The 27,121-nt window shown below is 50.5% G+C and overlaps 1 protein-coding gene and 1 long non-coding RNA gene across 3 annotated transcripts in view; one reads left to right on the top strand and one right to left on the bottom strand.

The window, feature by feature from the left end:
- The window catches only part of LOC132658367 (uncharacterized), a 23,029-nt gene extending 11,913 nt beyond the window's left edge, over positions 1 to 11,116 (top strand). Inside the window, exon 3 of the long non-coding RNA XR_009597935.1 lies at positions 11,036 to 11,116. This is a non-coding gene — a long non-coding RNA (uncharacterized LOC132658367). The remainder of the gene's footprint in view (positions 1 to 11,035) is intronic.
- MS4A10 (membrane spanning 4-domains A10) lies at positions 11,020 to 27,121 on the bottom strand. Of its 2 annotated transcripts, XM_042237848.2 has the most exons (8): positions 26,987 to 27,102; positions 26,305 to 26,427; positions 18,482 to 19,074; positions 17,911 to 18,030; positions 16,622 to 16,678; positions 14,608 to 14,736; positions 13,243 to 13,353; positions 11,020 to 12,053 (listed from the first exon to the last, which is right to left on the bottom strand). In XM_042237848.2, the coding sequence occupies exons 2-8, from the start codon at positions 26,417 to 26,419 to the stop codon at positions 11,931 to 11,933; spliced, it is 1,248 nt and encodes a 415-aa protein (XP_042093782.2). In that variant the 5' UTR covers positions 26,420 to 26,427; positions 26,987 to 27,102; the 3' UTR covers positions 11,020 to 11,930. The 2 variants fall into 2 exon arrangements, with proteins under 2 accessions (XP_042093782.2, XP_060260264.1); XM_060404281.1 differs by lacking the exon at positions 26,305 to 26,427 and having other exon boundaries at positions 26,987 to 27,121.

The raw sequence follows: 27,121 nt of genomic DNA, 5'->3' as shown, positions 1-27,121 counted from the left end.
ATAAAGCCCAGTTCTTAAACACTAGTAGACACACTAATAGACACTCAGTTAATATTTGCTGATTTAAAGCAATATTTCTCCAAGTGTGGTCCCTGGAGACCACAGCAGCATCACCTGGGAATTTGTTAGAATTGTAAATTATGAGGTCCCACCCCTTCCCTGCTAAATTAGACATTTTGGAAATGGAGCCAGACAATCTGTGTTTTAACAACCCCTCTAGGTGATTCTGATGCACATTCAAATTTGAAAACCACTGGCTTAAAGACATATCTATTGCTCTTCTCAGTTTATCATAGTATTGGGCACATAGGAGATAATCAATGGGTCATCAGTGAACTAGTGAAGGGCTAGGTGGATGCTCACTGAGTGTGTGGAGTGAATGATGTCTGCTGAGTTCATCACACTGGGCACCAGTGTATGTACCCAGCAATACGTCCAGCTGTCTGCTCATAGCTAACATTCACATAGCTCCTTGTAGACTACAAAATAATTATAGCTTATATTTTCCCCCAGTTTATTCTTTCAATCATGGATGCATTCACTCTTTTAGCAGTTTTTATGCAGTCTTCTTGACAATCCTGTGAAATGAACTACTTCTCAAGTTTAGAGAAACAGAGAGGCTAAGGGAATCACTGAAGGCCACACAGCTTGCAAGTACCAGAGCTGGTATACACCTGAGCGTTAGATGAGCTGGCTCTGGGGTCTGGTGATCTCATTACTCAGCTGTGTGTTCTGGGTCGGTGGTGAGGGCTGTCACTTTACCTCTCCAAGCCTTAGTTCCTTCTCGTGTGAAGTGAGGGAAAGACCAGCACCTGTGTCAGCAACCTCTGTATTTAGAGGATAGACTAAGATACAGGTGTAAAGACCTGGGATGGGGCTGGGCACACAGTCGGCGCTGGCACGTGGTGTCCTTGACTCTATCAATGACATCATCAAATCCTTGGACCCATCAGAAGTTCCTGACATCAAACACGCTCATTCACACATGCAGGTGCGCTTTTAGGACACAAAACAGGAGAACTGGAGGAACTTTCATTGTTGTTGTTCAGTTACCAAGTCCTGTCTGACTCTGTGACCCTATGGACTGCAGCATACCAGGCCTCCCTGTCCCTCACCATCTCCCGGAGACAGTGAAAGAACTTTGGGTCTGTTTTGTTGGATGATTTGTGGTGTGGATACTTAAAACAAGAACTAGCCTCCACCTCTTTGGCAGAAATAGGGCTTCAGTGGAGCCTGCAGCTTCCCTTGGGAGGTCTGCTAAGAGGTAGGAGTACCCTGTGTCCTAGACTCCTCCTACATCATCCCTGGATGTGCAAGGGCCTCCCAGTGTATCTTCTCTAAGTGGCCAGGAGCCTGGCCTTTGGAATTAGAAGACTGGGCTTCAGAATTAGGCAGCCAAGGAGAGGAAATCTATCACTACTTCCACCTTTCCCTCTTCTATTTGCCATGAGGTAATGGGACTGAAGAATTGATGCTTTTGAACTGTGGTGTTGGAGAAGACTCTTGAGAGTCCCTTGGACTGCAAGGAGATCCAAACACTACATTCTAAAGGAAATCAGTCCTGGGTGTTCTTTGGAAGGAATGATGCTAAAGCTGAAACTCCAGTACTTTGGCCACCTCATGCGAGGTGTTGACTCATTGGAAAAGACTCTGATGCTGGGAGGGACTGGGCGCAGGAAGAGAAGGAGACGACAGAGGATGAGATAGCTGGGAAGGTATCACTGACTCGATGGATGTGAGTTTGAGTGAACTCTGGGAGTTGGTGATGGACGGGGAGGCCTGGCATGCTGCAATTCATGGGGTCACAGAGAGTCAGACATGACTGAACGAATGAACTGAACTGAACTGAACTGAACTGAACTGAATGGGACTGGATGCCATGATCTTAGTTTTTTGTTTTGTTTTGTTTTGTTTTTAATATTTAGTTTTAAGCCTGCTCTTTTCACCCTGTTAGTCACTCGGTTGTGTCTGACTCTTTGTGACCCTGTGGACTGTAGCCGGCTAGGCTCCTCTGTCCATGAAACTCTCCAGGCCAGAATACTAGAGTGGGTAGCCATTCCCTTCTCCAGGGGATCGTCCCAACCCAGGGGTCAAACCTAGGTCTCCTGCATTCAGGCAGACTCTTTACCCTCTAAGCCACCAAGGAAGCCCCTGTGAAAGAACCGGAACTAGCCCTCAGGCTGCACACACGTCACCACAGACATCTGTGGGCGCACAGCAAATGAAAAGCACTGTAGCCACGTCGGTGCCTGGGGAGGCAGGAATACATAGGCAAGAATCTTCAGTGTTTTAGCAGCAGAACTTTTTAAAAGCAAAGTCTTCTGTAGACAAGACACATAAAGGACAAAGCAGATAAAGATGGTATTTTATTACCATAAGGTAAGGTAAAGTGAAGTCACTCAGTCGTGTCTGACTCTTTGCGACCCCACGGACTGTAGCTGACCAGGCTGTTCCATCCATGGGATTTTCCAGGCAAGAGTACTGGAGTAGGGTGCCATTGCCTTCTCCAGAGGATCTTCCCAGGGATCAAACCCAGGTCTCTCGCTTTGTAGGCAGATGCTTTACTGTCTGAGCCACCAGGGAAGTCTTAAGTTAAGTTTATTGCCATAAACGTACCTTTATCTGTTTTGTCCGTTATGTTTCTCATCTACAGAAGACTTTCCAAAAGTTCCGTGGCTAACACATTTAAGATTCTTGCCTATGTTTTCCTGCCTCCCCAGCCACTGATGTGGCTCAGAAGCACTGGCGTGCTTCTCATTCAGTGTGCAGCCACAGAGGTCTCTAGTGGCGTGTGTGCAGCCTGAAGGCTAGTCCCTGTTCTTTCTCTATTCACCTTCTAATCCTCGGTCATTTCCCTCAGCCTCAGTTTCCTCTTCTGCTTAAAGGGGAGGGGGGAAGTAGACCAGGTGATGTCTGAGGTCCCTTCTAGTGCGGGCATTGAGATTCTTTGAGCTGGAGCTGGAGGATTAAGGCAGGGGCTGGTGTTAGATCTGTTCAGGCACATGATGATGAGAGAGAACCAAACAGCAGGAGTTGGGAGGCTGTCTTCATCAAGGCAAAGGGAAGAATTTGCAGATGATTTGGGGCAACCAGTGTGCTAACATCCCAGTGCTGTGTTAGAGTCTCCACGTGTGCCTCTCCCGGATCACCCTCCCATTGTCTCCCTCCTGTTCTACACCCAGGATCCCAGGAGGATGACTGTAACAGCAGGCCCCCTACGGGCCAGCTTCCTGTTGGTTTCAGCCAATGAGAGATGCTGGAAGGAAATCTCAGGGAGAAGGGAGAGTGAAGCTGGAGTATTTATTCCCTCCTTCCCTCCCTGGTCACCAAGGATTGGCTACATCCTCTGTTAAGGACAACAACCCCCTAGCATTAATGGCCTAGGATATCACCTTTATCCCTTTTCCTAAACCCTGTCCTTGCCTTTGTAACAGTCCTTTCTTTAAACCCTCTTCCCATTACCCATGTTGAGTGTGTCTTCTGTCCTGTTGGGACCCATTGATGCAGGCTGTCCAGCAGCCTCACTTTTTGGATTTCCTCTCTCCCAGCCTCATTCATTGCTCTCCAAAGCTTACTTTTATTGAATTTATGTATCTATTTTACTCTGTCCCTTGCTCTCTTAATTTCTGTAAATTCTGTGCACATTGCTATAGAGTGGGGCACCCCTCTGGCTCACGCTACAGTGGAAGCAGAGAAGAATGAAAATTCTACTCCGTGTCCAATTTGAGTGCCTCATGCATATTCAGATGGAGTTGCCCAGCAAACAGAGATGCCAGGAAGATGACTGGAATGTTCTGAAGGGGCCAGTACAGAGGATGACCAGGGAAGACACTTTCCAGGAGAGTGAAGACATCAATCTACAAATTCAGTAATGCTCCCGACAATACCTTGCACCCTCAAAGGCAAACGTTTTAAATTTTTTGATACAGAATTTAAAAATTTGTTGTTCAGTCGCTAAGTCATGTACGATGACTCTTTGAGGCCCCATGGACTGCAGCACCCCAGGCTTCCCTGTCCCTGACCATCTCCTGGAGTCAGCTCAGACTCATGTCTATTGAGTTGGTGATACTATCTAACCATCTCATCCTCTGCCACCCTCTTCTCCTTTTGCCTTTGATCTTTCCCAAGCATTAGGGTCTTTTCCAATGAGTCAACTCTTCTCATCAGGTGTATTTATTTATTTATGGGGATCATTGATCTTCCTTGAGGCATGTGAACTGTTAGTTGAGGCATGCGGAATCTAGTTCCCTCACCAGGGATCACACCCTGGCCCCCTGCATTGGGAACATGGAGTCTTAGCCACTGGACAACCAGGAAATCTCCCTTCTGGGGCGCCTGATTTATATCCAGACTAAGGCAGAGATTTGGTGAGAGTTGTGTTGCCATTGCTGGTTGAACCCTATTGTCCATTCTGTCTAGTTTATTTTACAAACAGAGCAATAAAAGATGTCTCCAGGCTGAAGGAGCATGTGGTCTAGTGGGGAAGATGCACATAGATGAGAGGACAGGCATCTGTGACCCTCAGAAGAACCTTCCTGTTTCACAGGCCTTGTCTGACCAGCAGGGTACTCATTTCAACTTTTTGGAAGTTACATGACTTTGGAAGGGGGAAGCCCTCTCCAGTTGCAGCCATTTATGTTGACTCATACCCACTTTCTTCACTCATTTATACAGTGTACCTGACCCCTGAAAGGCTCTGAGTTTGAAATCCTTAAAATGAACAGCAGGAATTTCCCTGATGCTCCAGAAGGAAATGGCAACCCACTCCAGTGTTCTTGCCTGGAGAATCCCAGGGACGGCGGAGCCTGGTGGGCTGCTGTCTATGGGGTCGCACAGAGTCGGACACGACTGAAGCGACTTAGCAGCAGCAGCAGCAGCAGCCAAAGGTTAAGAATCTATGCTTCAACTGCAGAGGGCACAGGTTTGATCCCTGGTTGGGGAACTAAGATCCTGCGAAGAGAGGAAAAAAATAAATAAAAATAAAATAACAGAAAAAACCCCATGTATTCATATCAGTTAATTTTGAAAAGAGGGGGCACACTCCGAGAGCCAGTGTGTTATGGGAGAGAGGAGTGTGGGTAAGGGGGCTCCACAGAGGTGTATGAGGTGGGTGCACTCTGGGGCTGGGGGCTTTCCAGGCAGAAGAACAGACAGACAGTAGAATGGAAACACAGAGCTCTGCGTGTCAGGGGAGGGGGACACCAGATGTCCTGTGGTTGCAGTGAGGCAATTCTGGAAAGGAAAGGAGAAGAATGGTGGGGTCCTCTGGCGGCTGCAAAGACCACCCTGGAGGGATGTGTGTGTAACAGACAAATTTCCCCAGGCTTCCTTCTTGCCCCCAGAAACCAGCTGCGCCCCTAGGGCCAGGGGCGTGCTCTCTGGAATCGCAGGTGAGTGGGCCCCCAATGAGTCAGGCTGGCAGGGGACCCCCTGGTTCCTTATTCCTTCCTTCCCCTTCCTCAGAGCCTCCTAAGCCAAGCTCTCCCAGACAAGAGGGAAGGTCCAACTCCTGGGAACTCCTCCAAAGGAATTTCTCAGGGATTTGGGGTAGAAGTACAGTTAATCTTCACTTCCAGGGTCTGTTTGTTCCCATTTCCTTGAACCCAGCTCTTGGAATTGTGGCAGCTTATGTCTTGGCTACAACCTGGTTATCATGTAGTTAATGTCTTCCACCTGGTGGGGGTTTTAGTATTTACAAGACAGCTCAGAGGTTGTTGCTCAGAATATTATCTATAGCCCTTAAGAAGGAACTAAAGGTCCTTGACTATGCTTAATGACTCAACTATTATTATTTAGTCTTGTTGGACTGTTTTCCTTTGTTTCTGCATATTCTCACTTCTCAGATTAAACATATTCTTTGGCTAAAGGTTTTCCTTTTCATACTGTTCATGGGGGCTCTCGAGGCAAGGACGCTGGAGTGGTTTCCCATTCCCTCCTCTGGTGGACCATGTTTTGTCAGAATGCTTCACTATGACCAGTTCATCCTGGGTGGCCCTGCACAGCATGGCTTGTAGCTTCATTGAGTTACACAAGCCCCTTCGCAATGACAAGGCAGCGATCCATGATGGACATGAATTTGAGCAAACTCCGGGAGACAGTGAAGGACAGGGAAGGCTGGCATGCTGCAGTCTGTGGGGTCGCCAAGAGTCGGACATGACGTAGAGACTGAACGCCAACAACAAAGGCTGTCCGCAGACAAAAAGCAGCCTGAGAACGCGTGGGACACGGACCACAGGGCGCTGCTCTGTTTCCCCATCACCTTGTCCACAAGCTGATGCCCCAAGTGAGCCCTGATGGAAGTAGAGGTACTGCTGCCTGGTTGCTCTGGTTTGTCTTACCTGGACTTCAGGGTAATTGATGGCGTTTGAGGACAAGTCCCTACTCGACTTGGACCCTACATGATTGTCTTAGCCTGCTCAGGCTGCTGTAATAGAGGACCATAGACTGGCTGACTCAACCAGCATTTATTTGTTTCTCCAGTTACTGCAGCCTGGAAATCTGACTTCAGGTTGTTAACATGTCAGGTTCTGGTGAGGGCCCCCTTCCTGGTCTGCAGCCGGCTGCCTTCTCAATGTATCTTCACATAGTCAAGAACAGAGAAAGAATGGGACTTCCCTGATGGTCCATTGGACTTCCCTAGTGGCTCAGACAGTTAAGCGTCTGTCTACAATGTGGGAGACCCGGGTTCGATCCCTGGGTCAGGAAGATCCCCCAGAGAAGGAAATGGCAATCCACTCCAGTACTATTGCCTGGAAAATCCCATGGACAGAGGAGCCTGGTAGGCTACAGCCCATGGGGTCGCAAAGAGTCGGACACGACTGAGCGACTTTAGCTTACCTTACGATTGGCTAAGAGTCTGCCTTTCAGTGCAGGGGATGCAAGTTCAATCCCTAGTCTGGGAACTAAGATTCCACGTGCCTCAGGGAAAATAAGCCTGCTTGCCACAACTAAAGAACCCGTGTGTGCCAACAAAGACTCAGTGCAGACTGCGCAATGAAAAACAGAGGGAGTTGCGAGGTCTTTCCTGTCTCTTCTAAGGGCACTAATCCCATCATGAGGACACCACCCTCATGAGCTAAGGACCCCCAGAAACCAAAACCCCATCTCCAACACCATCACATGGGGGATTAGAGTTTCAAATATGGATTTGGGTGGGGACACAAACATTCAGTCCCTGTGCACGTTAGTCACTCAGTCATGTCTGACTCTTTTTGACTCCATGGACTGTAGTCCACCAGGCTTCCTTTGTCCGTGGAATTCTTCAGGCAAGAATATTGGAGTGGGTTGCCATGCCCTTCTCCAGGGGATCTTCCTGACCTAGGGATCGAACCCAGGTCTCCTGCATTGTAGGCATATTCTTTACCATTTGAGCTACCCAGGAAGCTTTTATCTGACCCTCGCTGACTTTGGGCACTAACCTCTTTGTAAAGGGGACTTTCTTCATGTGGTGGCTGGAATTCCCTCTCCCCTCCCTCCGGTGCTTTGCCCACACCATTTCCCTCTGTCAGGACACCATTCCCCGCTCTGAGGCTCAGCAAGTTCTCCAGCCCTCCTGCAGCCTGGCCCTGGCTGCTCTGTCTCCTCTGTGTTTCCTCCACACCCTGCCCTGTGTGTCCTAATTTCGCTATGTTGTCCTGTGTTTATCTCTCACTCCCCAGAGCCATTAAAGAAGGGCTTTTCCATCTCTGTTTCAAGGAGGTGAAGGAACTGGACCTGGCAGTCAATCAAACAAAGGCTTGAGTCCCACTTCTGCCACCTAGGAGTTGCATTACACAACCTCTTGAGGCTGCAGTGATCTGTAAAATTGGGGCAACCCCAGACCTTTCCTTATAAGATCCTGGAGGACTAAGAGATGGAGTTAACAAATTGGTCAGTCTCCTCTGACATAGATAAGCTGACAAACAGAGGGAGCACTGCAGAGTGGTCATCAGCTCAGGGTCTGGCATCTGACTGAGGATGATTCCTGGTTCTACCACCCCCTTGCTGTGTGACTTCAGTAAATTAGGTAACCTCTCTGTGTTTGAGTTTCCTCAACCGTAAACTCATTTTTTGTGAGGATTTCTTATAAAAGAACTAGGATGGTGGCTGGTGCAGTGAAAACACTCAATCAAGGTTAGTTGCTAGAGCAGAATAAAATTCCTTAACGTGGGGTTGTTTGCAGGTGATCCCTCTTTGCACCAGCCAAAGATAATCCTACGTCTACCCCTGTCTGCAACTTCTTTGTGTCTGTGTGTCTGGGATAGCCTTAGAAGGTGTCAGTTTGGTGAGGCTACTGTTGTGAGGCTAGTGTTCAATCAAACACTAATCTGGGTGTGGCTGTGAAGGTATTGTGTAGCTGTGATTGAATCCACAGTCAGCTATTAGGTAAGGGAGATTTTCCTGGATAACCTGGGTGGGATCTGATCCATTCAGTTGAAAGGATTAAAGAGTGGAACTGAGGATTCCCTGATGAAGAAGAAACTCCCCCATGCATGGCAGATCCAAGCTCGGAAGATCCAGCATGTCCTTCCTGACTGTCTGTCCAGCCCCACAACCCCAGCAGCCAATTCTCTGCAACAAATCTCAATGTGTATCTCCCACTGGCCCTGTTTCGCCTGGCACTGAGCAGGCAGTTTGCTACTGGATGAATTCAGGGCAGCAGGATGCTAGGAAGGGAGCGGGGAGGGAGTGATGGCAGCCCTCTGGAGGTGATGGGGAGGCGAAGGCAAGGGGTGAAGGCTGAGGCAGCACAAACCTATATCCAGGAATGCCCTTCCACTGGTCAGCACTGGGCAGTCTTCAGTCCTCGATTAACACAACCTCCAGAGAAAAGGCTGAGCCGCACCCCATCCCTGTCTCTGCCTGCCCCGTGTTTCACATCAGGTCCCCACTACATTCTTCCTCACCCCTCTCGGTTTCCCTTCCAGCAGTTAGGTGTCTATTGGTGTGGATTGTTTGATTACTGCCCATCTCCCCCACCAGAATCTAATCTCAAAGAGCTTGAGGACTGTGTAAGGGTTCGCTGGGGGTGGTCCTCTCCCCTCTCCAGAGGTGGAGCAGGTGAAGTGTAGTCTTTACCTGTGGAAGGAGGGAATGAATGAATGTGAGGCTGCCCTGCCTCCATCACCTGCCTTGAGGACAGGGGTGCAAGGTGGGAGTGTGGGGAAGGAGGAGGGCATGACTTTGTGGTTTCTCCAGTTCTCCAGTAGGGGTGGGATTAGCATTTGCAGTTACCCTATAGACAGGAGACCATAGGTTTGGGGAAAAATTAGGGTGGGGATTGTCTGCAGTTAGTGATCGGCCTTGTTCCTGCTCTTAGGCTCCCAGGAAAGAGGGTGAGTGGGGCTGTGGAGCACCACGTGGTGAGCAGGGCTGGAATTTGCTCCCACATCTCCAGACAGCCATGCTGCCCGTCACACATTTTCTCTCATCTTTTCATTGTTAGTTGCTCAGTCATGTCCAGCTCTTTGCAACCCTGTGGACTATAGCCTGCCAGGCTCCTCTGTCCATGGAATTCTTCAGGCAAGAATACTGCAGTGGGTAGCCATTCTCTTCTCCAGGGGATCTTCCCGATCCAGGGATCGAACCCTCAGTCTCCCTCATTGTAGAAAGATTCTTTACTGTCTGAGCCACAAGGGCTTGTTTGGTGTGCTTCTCAAAGACCACATTTGTCTCAAACATTTGCATGGCTCTTGGCTGTCTGTGGTGCTTCCATGGAGTCCAGTGACTTATCAATACTTCACTTTCTGTCCTAAAGTGAACTGCAACCTGCAGAAGCTGCAGGTCAGAAGAGGAGAAAAAGGGTAAGTCGGTGACTGAAACCAGAGGTGACAACCAGAAGCAACAGGGGAGGTGACAAAGCAGACAGGAGAATTTGAAGAACTTCAAACCCTAGGAATATCTGGTGCAAGGGCAAGTGACCTGAGCGCATCCATGTACACAGGAGTTTTATAAGACTGCACAGAGGGTCCTATTCCAGGCAACTGAAAACCTAGGCTACAACCACTTGGGAAATGGTCTGTCTAGGAGGAGAGGGCTCCCACAAGCTGCGAAGGCTGACTTTGCTATGTAGCCAGGAATTGTAGCTGCCCACTCCTGCAGGTCTCATCTGACCAGTGAAAGTGCAGGTCCCCAGGAGCAGGGGCCATGCTAGAGCTGTGTTAGGGCAATGTCAGGAGGCAGCCCTTCAGTTTGGAGCCAGATTGTCTGTGTCCAAATCCCATCTCTGCCGCTTGGTTTATTTTTAAAAATTTAATTGAAGTATAGATGATTTACAATGCAGTGCTAATTTCTGCTGTATAGCAAAGTGACTCGGTTATACACAGATATATTCTTTTATATGCTTTTCCATTGTGGTTTTTCACAGGATATTGAATACAGTCCCTATGCTATGGAGTATTGTTTATTCATCATCTATGTAATAGTTTATGTCTCTAATCCCAAACTCCCACTCCATCCTTCCCCCACTCACCTCTCCCTTGGAAACCACAGTCTGTTCTCTACGTCTTTGAGTCTGTCTTTGGCTCATAGATAGGTTCATTTGTGTAGTATTTAGATTCCACGTATAAGCGATAGCATATGGTATTCGTCTTTCTCTTCTTGACTTACTTCACTTAATAGGATAATCTCTAATCCGTGTTGCTGCAAATGTATAGCTAGTTGCCTTTGGACAACCTGCTTAACTTCTCCGATCCTGCATGAAATGGGGATGGCAACAGAACCTACATCGTAGATTGATGAGAGGATTAGATGATATCATCAATGGCCCAGAGTCATAGCCCAGTAAGGATTCAAAGAGCGAGCTCTGCAAATCCATGTGGAGAGTGTCCAGGTGGAGGAAGGGCAAAGGGATGGCTCAGAGGTAGGGGTGTGCCAGAGATGTGTGGGAGACCACCAGGAAGCCAGGCGGCGGTATCAGTGGGCAAGAGGCAGAGGGAAGCAAGTAAGATCACAGAGGTGGGGCAGCAAGTTGCTGTTATTGTTTTTCACGGTGTTTACATGCTTTTTGTGGTTGGCTTCTTTTTATGGAAAGATACTGACTTCTTGTTTGTTGCAGATACAAAGTACCTGGCTAACTTTATTGTATGTGAGAAAAAAGGCAATTTAAGGAAACAGACGGAATACAGTACAATAAAGCAAACTCATGAAGACTGTTTCTGGATGACTGAAATTTGGGAAATGAGAAAGGTCGGTCTCTTCCCACCCCCTACATCATTCACTCAGCCCAAGTAGGTGCAGAATTTTGAGGCTGAAACTTCACGACAACCTCGGATGTCACAGCTGGGATTTTGAACCTGTCTCTGATCTCAGAGCTTTCCAGCTGATCATCTCACCTGCCCACCACCTTACTGTACAGATGGAGACACTGCAGCTGGGGTGGGGAGAGGGAGGGGCAGGAAGACACATTGACGGTGTGGTGGGAAGAGTTGGTCATTTTGTGTCTGACTCAATGCCTCTGCTGCTGCCCACCCCACCCCCACCCCCCCCCCGGAATCCAGGGATTCAGATGCCCAAGTTCTTGCAGAGACCTCTCGGTAGGATGAGTTGAGGGAAGACGGTGCCTCCTTGGGTTCTCAGGGCCCTTCTCTGGCTCCACTCTCAGCCCCATGTGGACAGGCTCCTGGTGCACGCATCACTGACTGAGGGACGTAGACCGGTGAAGAGTGTGCCGGGGGGCTGCTGGCCCAGAGGGCCACTCTTGGGGCTGACCGGGTGGGTGGGCAGTTCCCGGCTGTGCTCTGGTCCAGTGGAAATGTTACAGCAGGTGGGGGCCTGGAGATTCCTTCTGGGCTGAGGGGCTGGGCTGGGTCCTTGGCTCGGCTACCAGCATGGGGCAGACATTTCTAGCAATGACACTATTTGCCCCTTCCTGGTTACTGCCCCTTGAAACCAGTTCATATTAGCCAGGGAGATGGGGTGAATTTGGACAGTGTGGGGATCCCAAGGCCTCTTCACCTCCTCTTCTGCTCATCCTGCAGGTCGCCTTGAGTGACGTCCTCGTAGGATGGCGGAGGCATCATTGACTGCTCCTTGAGCTCCAGTGGTGAGTCGGGGACAAGAGGCAGGTCATCCTCCTGCCAAAGAGATAAGCCACTGTCCCTGATGCTCAAATATGAGGAGCATGTGGCGATCAACAAAGCCCTTCCCGATGGCTCATTTGTTGGAGCCTCAAGTTCCCATGAAGGTGAGGAAACTGACACAAACAAGGCCCCTTCTAGCTCTCTGATGCCTTAACAAGAAGACTTCCTGCCAGACAGCCAGGCGGTGACTGAGACAACTTATTTGCTTGGTGTGAGTAAAACTCAAATGTAAAGTCATGTCAGTGCTATGTAAAAACTCAGAACATCATGACCTTAACATAAAAACAATTGAAGTGTTAACCTTGCAGAATTATGGGGAATTTAGACCATACATTTTCCTTTTTTTTTTTTTTTAAGTGTTCTACAGTTAAGATTATAGTGTGAACTTTTTTTTCCCTTCAGAGAAATGCGTCTAGGATATCACTTCTGGGGTGGGGAGAGACTAGTCTTTTATTTCTAGATCTTTTTGGTCCCAGCCTGCCATTCTGCCAGCTTCACAAGTACTCGAGGGCTTGGATCTGGGTGAAACATGCCTCGGACTGAGTCCTGGATTTCCTTACAGGTGTTTGACCTTGGAAAGTGACGTGGCCTCTCTAAGTTTTGGTTTACTTATCTGTAGAATGGGGGAAGGTCAGTGCCCACTTCAAAGGTCAGTGCCCACTTCAAAGGGCAGTTGACAAGATTATGTTAAACAAGTCGTGTTTCTCTCACATGCTTAGCAGAGAGGGTACTTGGTATCCCTGAAGCGCTCAGTCCCTGTGATCCCCCCTTCGCTGGCTCCCACCACAGCCACAGCCCACAACATACTATGGTTCCACCAGCCTTCCCTGGCAGGTCTCTGAGCCATTGCCCCTGCTTTTCCCTCTACTACGGGTCCCTCTCCATCCCACCTGCAGGTCCAGATCCTGCCTGTCTCCACGGATCTCCCCCATAAGCTCTCCAAGGGCTTGAGAGCTGGGAGCACTGGGGCCTGTTGGTCTGAGCATCCGTGGCCTTTCCTCCCCGGTGGCCCCACATTTTTCACCTTGACTTGGCGCCCTCTTCCATCCTGTGCCTTGTCTCCCCTACTAGACTGTGGGCTGCCTCTGTGTGTGGTCCAGCCGACTGGGCAACACCCCTCTGCCTGATGCTCCCCTCTCTTTGCCCTCCATAGCCTCGTTCCCCATCTCCTGGAGGCCCTCACCTCTGCAGACAGGCGGGTATCCCTGTATGCCATGACGGCCATGAGCCCCGGCAGGAAGACCTCCACACAGGTGACACAGAGCAGGGCCAGCACTAGCCTCTGGATGTGGACCTGCGAGGGAGAGAGGGGAGGGAAAGGCAGGTGAGCCTCCACTGGGTATCTGCACCCATCACCTGGGCACGGGCAGCAGTCAGACCTGCCAGCAAGGACAGTGGGATTTCAGCTCCCAGGTGTGCCCAGCAGGCAGGGTGTGGCTCTTCTCTATGTGCAGTACCAGTCACCCATGGGTCCTTGGTGCATAGTGTTTGAAGACTGGGGTTTTCTCATGGGCCCCTGGTAGAATGGCAGGTGGTCTTCAGCATCATCTTATCCAATCCCACTTAGATGGGGATATCTAAGCTCAGGGAAAAGCAGCATCGCTTACAGCAGAGGAGGGGAAGAACTGGGTTGAGGATCACCATACAGCTGGGATATCTCTTGGGGCCACAAGCATCCGGTAGGGAACGTGTGCATGTGTGGGTCTGTGCACACGTGTCCATGTGTGTGCTCAACCTGTGTGAGCATGGTGGAGGGCAATAAGGAATAGTGAACCACCGTGGTCAGAACACTTGGAAACTGACCTTGAGGGCAGCAGCCACCCACATGGAACAGCTGGCCCACCTTCTGCTTCAGGAGTGCGTGCGCGCGTGCTAAGTTGCTTCAATCGTGTCTGACTCTTTGCAACCCAGTGGACTGTAGCCCACCAGGCTCCTCTGTCCATGGGATTCTCCAGGCAAGAATACTGTGATGGGTCGTCATGCCCTTCTCCTGGTTCAGGGGAGGCTGTGGCTAAAAGAGCACTGAGCTTGAAGTCTAGACCCCGCTGAGTCCTCGCTGCACCACTGCCTTGCTGTGTGGTCTTGATCTACTAGTTTAGCTTCTCTGGACCTCAGTGTTCACCTCCATAAAATGGGGGTAACAAAGTGAACTCGGCCAGCTCTGCAAGGCTGCTGTGAGGTTCAGAGTTATTGGGGTCACTGGGGCTATGCTATTCATAGAGCCTTGAACAAGGAATCAGCAGTCCTAGATTATGGTACTGAATTTGCTGCCAAGTTGCTACTTGACCTCAGGCAGGCCCCTCTCCCTCTCTGGGCTTCAGTTTCCTTAATGATTAAAGTGGGAGCCGTGAGTCCAGGCTCTGTCCAGCTCCTTGATGCTGACCAGCAAGAAGGCCAATATCATCTCTGTACCTTGGCGTGGGGGGATGGGCTGGCCACCCATGCTGGGCTCCAGATGAAATTTTCTGAGAGCTAGAAACTTCCTCTGAGCCAAGCCCAAGGCAGGCCTTCCTGGGAGTCAGAGGACCCTTGGGGGCTGGACACTCACAGTATCAGTGGGGTACGGTTTCCAGATGGGGAACTCAAATGGAGTCTCCAGAAAGAGGTCCTTGACAATGACAAAGAGGCCAGCCAGCACGCAGAGGAAGCTGATGGAGTTTGCTACCAGGCACACCTTCTATAAGCAAAGAAGAAATAACAATCATTGTCCAAAGGCTACAGACGGGGTCTAAGTTCTCTTCCCCGACCAGCCAGTAGCTCACCCTGGGACCTCAGGAAAACGCTGCCCATCTCTGGGCCAGAGGCTCCTCATGCCAACATGGCTTTCTGAGCCAGCCGACCACCCAAGGAGGCTCCCACCAGCCCTCATCTTCTATGGTGGGGTCCCCAAGCTCTGGGTTCTAATGCCTGATGATCTGAGATAGAGCTGATGTAGTCATAGCAATAAAGTGTATGATAAATGTAATGTTTCTGAATCATTGTGAAACCTTCCCACCCCGCCCCCAGTCTGTGGAAAAAAAGATTGGGTACCATTGTTCTCTTGGTTGGGATCACGAGAACCAAAGGACTGCCACTGGGTCCCTAGGTTTCCAGTCATCTTGGCATCAGATATACCAACTGATGCTTGCAATGCTGGAGACCTGGTTTCTATCCCTGGGTTGAGAAGATCCCCTAGAAAAGGGAACAGCTACCCTCTCCAGTATTCTGGCCCGGATAATTCCTTGGACTGTATAGTCCACGGGGTCGCCAAGAATTGGACATGACATGTCTAAGCGACTTTCACTTTCACTTTCTCAGGCATCCAAATGCCCCCATCCTCCACAGGGAAGGACACGATGAGCCCCGATAGTCCCTTATCCTCTCTCACTCAGGTCTGCCTCCTCCCCCACCCACCATGGCCCTGAAATGACTCTGTTCATCCTTATCTTGGGTTATTTGTGCATTATTCCATGAGCCTCTTGCCAAATGCAAACCCCTGTAACAGGGAAAGAGTATGAACATAAGGCTCCTCCAAGCCCTTGTGCTGGAATGGATTTCTCTGCAGTAGGTATTTCCCTAGGCTCAGGTGTAGGAAATGGGGACGCTTTTGGTTCTGCAAGGGGCCCAGCCCAGGAGGAAGAGCCAGGGCTTTGCCAAGCATCTCCTGCCTCTGCTCTGGGTAAATGGCACTATACCCTTCTGATGTGATCCCTGAGAGGGAAGAGGGCAGCCACCGCCCAGCCCAGGCTGGGCGGCTATGAGTGTGGACCTAGCCAGGGCTTGGGGGTGGAGGGTGGGCTGAGGCCACGACACAGGATTGGTGGGATGGTCCTTCCATCCTCCATCCACCTCCGTCCACTCAGGCTTGTGAGGGTGCCCACTCTGCTTCCCGCAGCCACTCCAGGCTAGAAAGATACTTAGACACCTACTGCCCAAGCTTAGTGCATGGGAGAGGGAGACAGGAGGTCTAAGGAGCAGTGGGGACACAGAAGCCAGCCACGGCAGATCAGGAAAACTACCTGGAAGAGGAGACATGTAAGCTGAGCCTTGAAGAATGATCAGAAGGAAAGTCAAAGCCGGGAGAGAATGCCCAGTGGGGAGAGGGTAAGGTACTCTGGCAGAAAATAGCACAGAACAGGCAAGAAACAGTTGTGTCTGGCTGGGCTTTAGAGGTGAGAGGTTGGTGGACTCCCAGCTGTGACTTGGCTTTCAGGACTCTCAGAATTGCTGACATGGGAGGTAAGCCGAGGGCACAGGGGAGCTGAGGGGTGATTGCCAGAATAGTCACCCAGGCTGCTGGGTGAACAGGCTGGATGACACCTCCAGGCCTGGCCTGATGGGACGGTGGCCAGAGCTGGGGTGGAGGAAAGGCAGCAGGTGGAGAGAACGCAGGGAGTCGGGGTGAGAGACAGACCTCCACGACAGGGGCTTTTCTGCTTGGACCCTCTGTGCCATCCAGAAGGCTTGTACCTGCTTCTGGCAAATCCTGGCAAACTGCCTCTGGAATCCCTACTACACACAATGCCCTAGGTGACATTAGCCCAGCCTTGGGATGGGAGAGAAGAGTCAACCCTCCAACTTACCAGATAATTTTTCTGAAACGACTCCATTGTTATTGCCAAGATCCCGGAAATAAGAAACTGCAGAACAGATTTGAAACAGTCTTAAGGGAGAGGCTGGGGTTCCTTGAAACCCACAAATTCCCTTCCCACTATGATCTTAAAAAAAGACAACTTGTCGGGGCTGGTGGGATAGGGAACATCATTCCTCCAACAAAGGGAGCTCACCTGCCCCTACACGGTCCATCCCAGGCCCACTCCAGCCAGGCTACTCTTCTCTCCTGCTTCCCCAGTGTAGCAGCCCAGACCACCCCTCTGCAAGCAACTGAACTATGGCTTCCACTGCAAGCCTCGCTCCCTTCCTGGATCCTACGGTTTGGAGGATATTAGCTCTTGGTTCCCGGGTCTCTGGTATTTTTCTGTGATTATTCTTTCATATGTGTGCTGAGTGCCTACTATGCACCCATCACTGGGAGCACAGGGATGGGTAGGCATGCATGTGGGGACAGTAGGAGCTGTGGGGTCAAAAGACTGGAGTGGCAGCAGGTGAGGGGCCAGGACACGTGTCCAGGAGGGTTTCTGGGAGCTGGTACTGGGTGTGAAAGCAGGACTCCACTGACCCGGGATGGAAGAGGATGCCCTGGGGAGCCTCCAGGGAAGGTGTGGGCAGTGGTCTCCTCTCTCCTCCCACCCTGGCCAACAGGCTTGTGCCCTGCAGATTGGCCCTGACAGAGACTCTGGGCACCAGGGATGTGTGGCCAGATCCAAAGGCCTCCGAGGAAGCCTGGGGAAGGTGCGGCTGCCCCAGCTCACATTCACCCTCCTCTGTGCTGGATGCGCTTGGTAATTAGAGGAGGGTACCAAGATCTTCCCTGGTGGCTCAGCAGTAAAGCATCTGCCTGCAATGAGGGAGACCTGGGTTCAATCCCTGGGTCAGGAAGATCCCCTGGAGGAGGAAATGGCAACCTACTCCAGTATTCTTGCCTGGAGAACCCCAAGGACAGAGGAGCCTGGCAGGCTACAGTCCATGGGGTAGCAAAGAGTCAGACACGACTGAAGCAACTTAGCGCAAGCGCAAACTGGGAGCCTGGGGGCTGCTCTCTTGGGCTGCAGGCTCACGGGAGCCCCTGGGAAGAAGCTGTTTCCAGGGTGACTGAGAGAGTGGACATGGAGTTAGGAGGCTGGGCAGGGGCCCAGGTGGCCTCACTGCTATTCACTCACTCCGCCCCACCCTGCACCCCCTCCCAAAAGCCAGGTTCTCTGGGCCTGCCTGCGCATCCCCAAAGCCGGCCCACATTTTGACATCTACTCACAGAGGCAGCCCCCCAGAACGGATACCAACACTTCTGGACCACCAGGTGAAGGTTCTTGACAGCAGCCACCAGGTAACCTCCAATGAACAGGTACACCAGAGCGATGACCACATGGATGGCCTGGGCAAGACAGGGGCAGGGGACAGAGAGCCGCTGTCAGGGAACCGGCCCTAATGGAGGTCGTTGAGCTCCTGGACCAGCGAGCTGCACAGAGCTCACTTCCTGCCTTCTAAGGATCCTGGTGGGCCTGCAAGGAAGGACTGCTTCTTGGGAAGGCAGGTGGGAGTCACGTACCTGTCCCACCACCTGTGGCCACGGCAGTGTCTCTGGGGGCTGAGGGCGGGGGGGTGCGGATAGGAAAGAGGGGAAGGGGAGGAAGCTTCTTCTACTGAGGCTTCTATGAGCCACACCGAGCCAGTGTCGTGCAGATGTAGACTGCCTCTCCCATCCCTCCATGGATTTTTAAATCTTAGAATAAGTGTTCAGCACTGTCTCAATCCCCCTCCATCCTCAGGCCTCCCTGCATTACCACCCCCACCCCAGTACCGCACTGCAGGAAATGGACACTCACGCCCAGCTCCTTGAGAACACGGCTACTCTTCCTGGGCTTCTCCTGGTGCCAGTTTTGAAGTGGGAGGGCAGGCTGGGTCACCTTCTCAGGTAGATCTGTCAGGCCAGGCGGGGTAGGGCTGAGGACCTTCTCTGATGGGTATCCTTCAGCTTCCGACTTGGGAGTAACTGTGGACGCTCCATCAGCTGCTGTCAAGTCAGGCGGGGTAGGGCTGAGGACCTTCTCTGATGGGCATCCTTCAGCTTCCGACCTGGGAGTAACTGAGGACGCTCCATCGGCTGCTGTCAGGTCAGGTGAAGTAGGGCTGAGGACCTTCTCTGATGGGTATCCTTCAGCTTCCGACTTGGGAGTAACTGAGGACGCTCCATCAGCTGCTGTCAAGTCAGGTGGGGTAGGGCTGAGGACCTTCTCTGATGGGTATCCTTCAGCTTCCGACTTGGGAGTAACTGTGGACGCTCCATCAGCTGCTGTCAAGTCAGGCGGGGTAGGGCTGAGGACCTCCTCTGATGGGCATCCTTCAGCTTCCGACCTGGGAGTAACTGTGGACGCTCCATCGGCTGCTGCTGCCATGACTCCAGCTGAGGACCTGGCTCCTGGCCAAAGAGAAAGGCTAGGTCAAAACTGTCTCATTTCTTGGGCTCGTGCCTGGGTGCCTGTTCCGTCTGCCCTCTGGACCAGGACTTTCCAGAATAGCAGCTGGCCTGAACTTGCTTTGACCTGGAATCCGCTGGGTCTGGGCATGGGGAGAAGCTGACTCACAGCCTCTGCCTCTTCTAGGGCAGAAAGACGAGAACCAGACACACTTCCCCATCATTGCAAGACAGATTGACCCCCACACAAACTGGCTGATTGCAGTTTGGCCAAGAGCTCAGGGTGCAGGAGGCTTGGGCAAGTGGGGATATCTTTGTAACCAGCACCCCCTCCCCCTCGGCTCCCTGCCGCCATCCATTGGCTTCAGTTCAGTTGCTCAGTCTTGTCCGACTCTTTGTGACCCCATGGACTGCAGCATGCCAGGCTTCCCTGTCCTTCACCAAGCCCTGGAGCTTACTCAAACTCATGTTCATTGAGCTGGTGATGCCATCCAACCATCTCATCTTCTGTCGTCCCCTTCTCCTCCTGCCTTCAATCTTTCCCAGCATCCGGGTCTTTCCCAATGAGTTGGCTCTTTGCATCAGGTGGCCAGAGTATTGGAGTTCAGCTTCAACATTAGTCCTTCCAATGAATATTCAGGACTGATTTCCTTTAGGATGGACTGGTTTGATCTTTGCAGTCCAAGGGACTCTCAAGAATCTTCTCCAACACCACAGTTCAAAAGCATTAGTTCTTAGGTGCTCAGCTTTCTTTATAGTCCAACTCTCACATCCATACATGACTACTGGAAAAACCATAGCTTTGACTGGATGGACCTTTGTTAGCAAAGTAATGCCTTTGCTTTTTAATATGCTGTCTAGATTGGTCATAACTTTTCTTCCAAGGAGCAAACGTCTTTTAATTTCCATTGGATTAGGATGAGCCAAAAGAAGGCAGATGGGAACCAAATAATTGTGCTCCCACCTGGGGTGATGGTGATGGCTCTTGGGTGTGGGGCATTAGGGAATGGAAGGGAAGGAAACTTCTGCTGAGGGCTTACAAGGAGCCAACAGGGAGCCAGGAAGCCATTTAGCAATGACAATAAATCAATATTTACTAGAGTTTTCTCTATTGCAAGCACCAGGATGAGCATTTTATATGCATTATCTGATTGTATCCTCATCTCAACCCTATGGTATCCTTCCTTCCATTTTGCAGATAGGGCTCAGAGAGATTAAGCTGCCTGACGAAGGTCACACAGCCAGTGAATGACTGGACTGGGACTCAGAGCTTGGCAGACTGGTTCCAGACCTTGGGGGCCTCCATCTTTTATGTACAGTTGCCTTAATGAATAAAAATGAACACTCTGGATGTTTTAACAGGCATGAGAAAGGGGTTGGGGGAAAACTTTGCAGGAGGCTGAAAGTGCCACTTGCTGAGGGGTTGGATGACTCTATCGTGGGTTGATGCCGGGGCACTTCAGGGCCTGGGGGCTTCCTGGTGACTCAGTGAGAAAACAGTTGGTGGAGAGAGCTGGGTTTGGGCTGTTCCCATTCTTTCTAGTTAAAAAAAGGAGGGGAGGTCACATTCCTCTTGATTTTAATTCTGTGTGAATTCAGGAGATCCTGCTTGGGCATCCACATTTTGCTGTTTTCCTATCAAGGAGGTAGGGATGCAGGAAGAGGGAAAGAAGCTGGGAGGCGCAAGAAGCCCAGATGACTAGATCCTGGACTGCGAGTCCTTCAGAGCCAAAGGGCTGGATGGGGCCCCAGGGCTGGTGAGCACCAGCTCCATGTAGGCACTATGCGGGAAGGCATTTTTGCATGCTGACCTCCCTCGATTCTCAGGAAGCTGATTAATTCTATTCCATAGAAAAAGAAAGAGGTTTAGAGATGTCAAGTGCTTTGGCCAAAGTCACACAAGCAAGGAAGTGCCTGGGATTAGGACTGTGTGTATTGGTTCGACTCCAGTGCTCTGTGCCCAGGCTGCTGGGAGGTGTGAGCAGTATCTCCACTGGCCTCTGGTGACAACCCCTGGTTTAGTAGGGGTGGTTGAGGAGGCTGGGCCCCCCTCCTGGCTGGGCTCCAGAAGCAGAGCCCAGAGACACGTGGTGGCATGACTCTGTTCTGGGACCTGGGCCAGCTCTGCAAGGGAATCCACCCCTATGTCAGTCCCCAGCGCCCCTCTGGCATGGTGAGCTGGACCCAGGGGTGCGGTCGGTGGCAGAGGCCAGTATCATCATCCACTGACTGTAACCAGATTTCTCCCCTGCACGTGGACAGGCAGAACCTAGACCTGAGCCTCAGTGCCACTGGGAAGCACAAAAGAAGGAAGACTTCTTGGTGGAGGCATCTTGGATGAGACAGGTTGTCCAGGGAGATAGTGAGTCTCCCATCACTGGAAGGGTGCTTCTACTTGGCTTTCATTTTTCAGGAATCCGGAGTAACCTTTCTCAAAGTATGTTCCATGGACCACTGGTCCTAATGGATCAGTAGCAAAAGGGTTCCATGATGAAATAAGTTTGGGAAACCCTGGATATCTATCTTCAGTCCCCTCTTTAGCATGTTAAAGGCTCTGAGAATTCCTGCAATGGAATAACTTTACTGTAATATTTAGGGCATTTCCCAAACTTAAAAGGCCATGATAAATGAACATTTTTTTTTTTCTCATAGTCCAGTGATTCTACACACTTGGTACTCTGTGGGCAATATTTATGGGCAATTGGCCCTAAACTTATAAACTTTAAATCCTGGTCTTCTTTGTGGCTCAGATGGTAAAGAATCTACATGCAATGTGGGAGAACCAGGTTCAATCCCTGGAGAAGGAAATGGCCACCCAATCCACTATTCTTGTCTAGAGAATTCCATGGACAGAGGAGCCTGGTAGGTTATAGTCCACAGGGTTGCAAAGAGTTGGATGTGACTGAGCAACTAACACTTACATTTGCCCTCCTTTCAATTTTCTCATGTGTATATCATGGTGGAGGCAGGGATTGGACTGTGGTCTCTAGGGTCACTTCCAACTCAGTAATTTTCTCATGAGACAGAAGGAACTTTAAACAGCAGGAGGGGAGAGAGGTGCAAAGGGCAGGTGTAGATAACCAAAGTCTCTTGTTTGTGAAGCTGAGATCCTGATCTCTAAGAAGGACGTGGACTCTGGGTCCTTAGGAGGCAGGTGCCCTGTTGTCCTGTCCACTGCACCGCCAGAACCTGGCATAGGCTGCTCAGGGGTGGAGGTGGCTGGGAGGGGAGATGGCTAGAGACTGTCATGGGCAGTGGGAGGAACATGTTTAGCCTTGACCCCTCTCCAGTCTCCTCAGCCAGCTTAGGACTCCCAGGTCCAGCTAGCCTGACACCCTAGGGAGCCAACCAGGGCCCAAATATATTTCCTTTGTACCTTCAGCTCCCAGGGGCAAGGCAGGCAAGGACAGTGGGAGGCAGGACCCTCCAGCACCACCCCCTTCCCAAAGAATGGTCCAGATCATGCTGCTGCTGCTGCTGAGTCGATTCAGTCATGTCTGACTCTGTGCGACCCCAAAGACAGGAGCCCACAGGCTCCCCTGTCCCTGGGATTCTCCAGGCAAGAACACTGGAGTGGGTTGCCATTTCCTTCTCCAATGCATGAAAGTGAAAAGTGAAATTGAAGCCACTCAGTTGTGTCCGACTCTTAGCGAGCCCATGGACTGCAGCCTACCAGGCTCCTCCATCCATAGGATTTTCCAGGCAAGAGTACTGGAGTGGGGTGCCATTGCCTTTCTCCAGGTCCAGATCATGAATGCTAGACAAGCCTGGGCTGGATCCTGGGTCTGTTCCCATGAACTTTGACCTTGGGCAGGTCAAATGAGATGATAATATCTTAGCATCTTAGTCTCCTCACCTGTTATGTAAGGATGGATGGTGCCTATCCTGGGGATGGGGGTGGGGCGGGGCTGTGAGGCCTAGGCAGGGTAACGTGTAACATGCAGGGCCTGACGCTGGCCGGCATCACCTGCTGCCTGCTGCATGCCTAGAATACTGCCATTGGGCTCCACTTTGTCCTGACTGGTTCTCTGTTAAGATCTGAGACACCCTGGTCTCATCATCAGGAGGGGTGATCGTCGAGGAGAGAGCGTGAGAGCTCTGGGCTCTAGGGGTCGGGGAGCGGGATACGGGGAGGGCAGGAGAGCACTGTAGATACAGAGCTAGTACTCGGAGATTTATCTCGAGTCCTGAGCTCAACACCACAGGGACCCAGGCAGCAGTGAGTAAGAGCTGGCCGTGGGAGTCTGTGATCAAGCAGACAGTGAAAACCTGTACTGTGGAGGCCTAGAGGACAGGGCAAGCTTCTCAGGATGTGTGTGTGTGTGTGTGTGTGTGTGTGTGTTTGCATGCATGCCAAGCAGAGACAGGCAGAGTTGAGAGACACAACACAGAGACACACCATGTGACCAAGGGAAGGATGAGAGGGCCAGGGACACTTGCAGAGGATCAGGGTTCAGTGGATGCCAGTTAGAAATCAGCCACAAACTCACCAAAGCCAGCCTCCCCCCAGGGCATCAGAACAAGGTGCTGGTGCAAAGGGGTTCACTGTCAGGAGCCAGGGTCCCTGCAGGAGACAGACGCCTCTGCTCTGAGATGGAGTCACACTTGGATTCCAGCTCTGGCCCCAAGGGGTCCTGGGCACCTCCCTTTCCTCTCTGGGACTCAGTGTCCTCAGCATTGTTTCTGTGTGTGAGTTTCTGGGGTTGGAATGGAAATTACCAAGGCTCCTCCTAGTTCCTGTGGTCTGTGACTGGCAGCATGACGGGGCTGCCAGGCAAGAGGTAAATTCCTCCCCGGGGAGAGAATGCTGTTGGTTCTCCCTACTTCCCAGATGCTCTTTAGTGGGGTGGGGATGCCCATTTCCAGCTGCCATAATTGTTGACTGCTAATAGCATATTGCATAGCAAGAAGAGATAAGAAAGCCTTCTTCAGCGATCAATGCAAAGAAATGGAAAAAAACAGAATGGGAAAGACTATAGATCTCTTCAAGAAAATTAGAGATACCAAGAGAACATTTCATGCAGAGATGGGCTCGATAAAGGACAGAAATGGCATGAACCTAACAGAAGCAGAAGATATTAAGAAGAGATGGCAAGAATACACAGAAGTACTGTACAAAAAAGATTTTAATGACCTGGATAATCACGATGGTGTGATCACTCATCTAGAGCCAGACATCCTGGAATGTGAAGTCAAGTGGGCCTTAGGAAGCATCACTATGGACAAAGCTAGTGGAGGTGATGGAATTCCAGTTGAGCTATTTCAAATCCTGAAAGATGATGCTATGAGAGTGCTGCACTCAATACGCCAGCAAACTTGGAAAACTCAGCAGTGGCCACAGGACTGGAAAAGGTCAGTTTTCATTCCAGTCCCAAAGAAAGGCAATGCCAAAGAATGCTCAAACTACCACACAATTGCACTCATCTCACACAGTGGCAACCCCAGTATTCTTGCCTGGAAAATTCCATGGATGGAGGAGCCTGGTGTGCTACAGTTCATGGGGTTGCCAAGAGTCGGACACGACTGAGAGACTTCACTCACTCACTCACTGACACGCTAGTAAAGTAATGCTCAAAATTCTCCAAGCCAGGATTCAGCAATACATGAACCGTGAACTTCCTGATGTTCAAGCTGGTTTAGAAAAGGCAGAGGAACCAGAGATCAAATTGCCAACATCAGCTGGATCATTGAAAAATCAAGAGAGTTCCAGAAAAACATCTATTTCTGCGTTATTGACTATGCCAAAGCCTTTGACTGTGTGGATCACAATAAACTATGGAAAATTCTGAGAGAGATGGGAATACAGACCACCTGACCTGCCTCTTGAGAAATCTGTATGCAGGTCAGGAAGCAACAGTTAGAACTCGACATGGAACAATAGACTAGTTCCAAATAGGAAAAGGAGTCCGTCAAGGCTGTATATTGTCATCCTGCTTATTTAACTTATATGCAGAATACATCATGAGAAACGCTGGACTGAAAGAAACACAAGCTGGAATCAAGATTGCGGGGAGAAATCTCAATAACCTCAGATATGCAGATGACACTACCCTTATGGCAGAAAGTGAAGAGGAACTCAAAAGCCTCCTGATGAAAGTGAAAGAGGAGAGTGAAAAAGTTGGCTTAAAGCTCAACATTCAGAAAACGAAGATCATGGCATCGGTCCCATCACTTCATCACTTCATAGGAAATAGATGGGGAAACAGAGGAAACAGTGTCAGACTTTATTTTGGGGGCTCCAAAATCACTGCAGATGGTGACTGCAGCCATGAAATTAAAAGACGCTTACTCCTTGGAAGAAAAGTTATGACCAACCTAGATAGCATATTAAAAAGCTGAGACATTACTTTGCCGATTAAGGTCTGTCTAGTCAAGGCTATGGTTTTTCCTGTGGTCATGTATGGATGTGAGAGTTGGACTGTGAAGAAGGCTGAGTGCCGAAGAATTGATGCTTTTGAACTGTGGTGTTGGAGAAGACTCTTTTTTTTTTTTCTTTTGGAGAAGACTCTTGAGAGTCCCTTGGACTGCAAGGAGATCCAACCAGTCCATCCTAAAGGAGATCAGTCCTGGGTGTTCATTGGAGGGACTGATGCTGAACCTGAAACTCCAATATTTTGGCCACCTCATATGAAGAGTTGACTCATTGGAAAAGAACCTGATGCTAGGAGGGATTGGGGGCAGGAGGAGAAGGGGACGACAGAGGATGAGATGGCTGGATGGCATCACTGACTCAAGGGACATGAGTTTGAGTGAACTCCGGAAGTTGGTGATAGACAGGGAGGCCAGGCGTGCTGTGATTCATGGGGTCGAAAAGAGTCAGACACGACTGAGTGACTGAACTGAAGGGCTCACAGCTGCCCCCTTTAAATTTTAAGTTTAAATGACACTCCAGGGACTTCACTGGTAATCCAGTGGTTTAGAATCCATCTTGTAATGCAGGGGATGCAGGTTTGGTCCTTGGTTGGGGAACTAGGCTCCCACATATTTTGGAGCAACTAAGGCTGCATGCTCTGGAGTCCATGTGTCCTAACTACTGAGCTCATCTACCACAACTATAAAGTCCATGCACCACAGTGAACAATCCCATATGACATGACGAACACACTGCATGCCACAGCTAACACCCAACACAGTCAAATAAGTAAATACAGATATACATATCATATGCATATATACATATGCACACACATACACATGTTTAGGGGCTTCCCAAGTGGCTCAGGGGTAACGAACCTGCCTGCCAATGCAGGAGACACAAGAGACTCGGGTTTGATTGCTGGGTCAGGAAGATCCCCTGGAGGAAGAAATGGCAACCTCCTCTCCAGTGTTCTTGCCTGGAGAATCCCATGGACCGAGCTGTAGTACATGGGGTGGCAAACAGTCGGACACAACTCAGCCAGTAGACAGCAGCAACAATTAAGAATCATATTAAGAATCTTTTATATATAGTCTTTGTATATAGATATAACATATTCTTAATCACACACACAAAGACATTCCCTCCCCCAACCCTGCAGCCAATGACTGGCTGGCATGGGGTAGAAAAGGCCTACCCCCTGGCCTGATGGTGAGACCCAGTCTGTGCTTCTGAATTGACACCAGCGGGATCTGCTGAAACCAGCGGGCAGCTGAAACCACCTCTGTCCTTGGCTTATTTCCCCTGCCCTGTCCTGCTTCCCCTGCTCTTCTCCTGAGACTCAGTTCAATTCAGTTCAGTTGCTCAGTCGTGTCCAACTCTTTGCGACCCTATGGACTGCAGCATGCTAAGCCTCCCTGTCCATCACCAACCCCTGGAGTTTACTCCTGAGACTACTCCCTCATAAGCCACTTATGCCAAATGCTTGTCTCAGGCTCCACTTCTAGATAACCTGATAGGAGACCCTCTTTCCTTGTTTACACTGTGGGGTCCACTCACCTGGCCCGGGACCTCTGCTCTGAGCTCCAGCCAGGTTGTGCCCTCTGGATCTGCCTCAGTCCCACGGAGAAAGCGCCAGAAGATCAGAACATCTTTACAACGTTAGACTTTGGATATTTTCTGTCCTGGCCCCGC

The sequence above is a fragment of the Ovis aries genome, chromosome 21 (assembly GCF_016772045.2).
Source record: "Ovis aries strain OAR_USU_Benz2616 breed Rambouillet chromosome 21, ARS-UI_Ramb_v3.0, whole genome shotgun sequence".
NCBI classification, from domain to species: Eukaryota; Metazoa; Chordata; class Mammalia; order Artiodactyla; family Bovidae; genus Ovis; species Ovis aries.
Note: the sequence above shows the minus strand (reverse complement) of the source record. Positions and strands in the feature narration are given on the sequence as shown.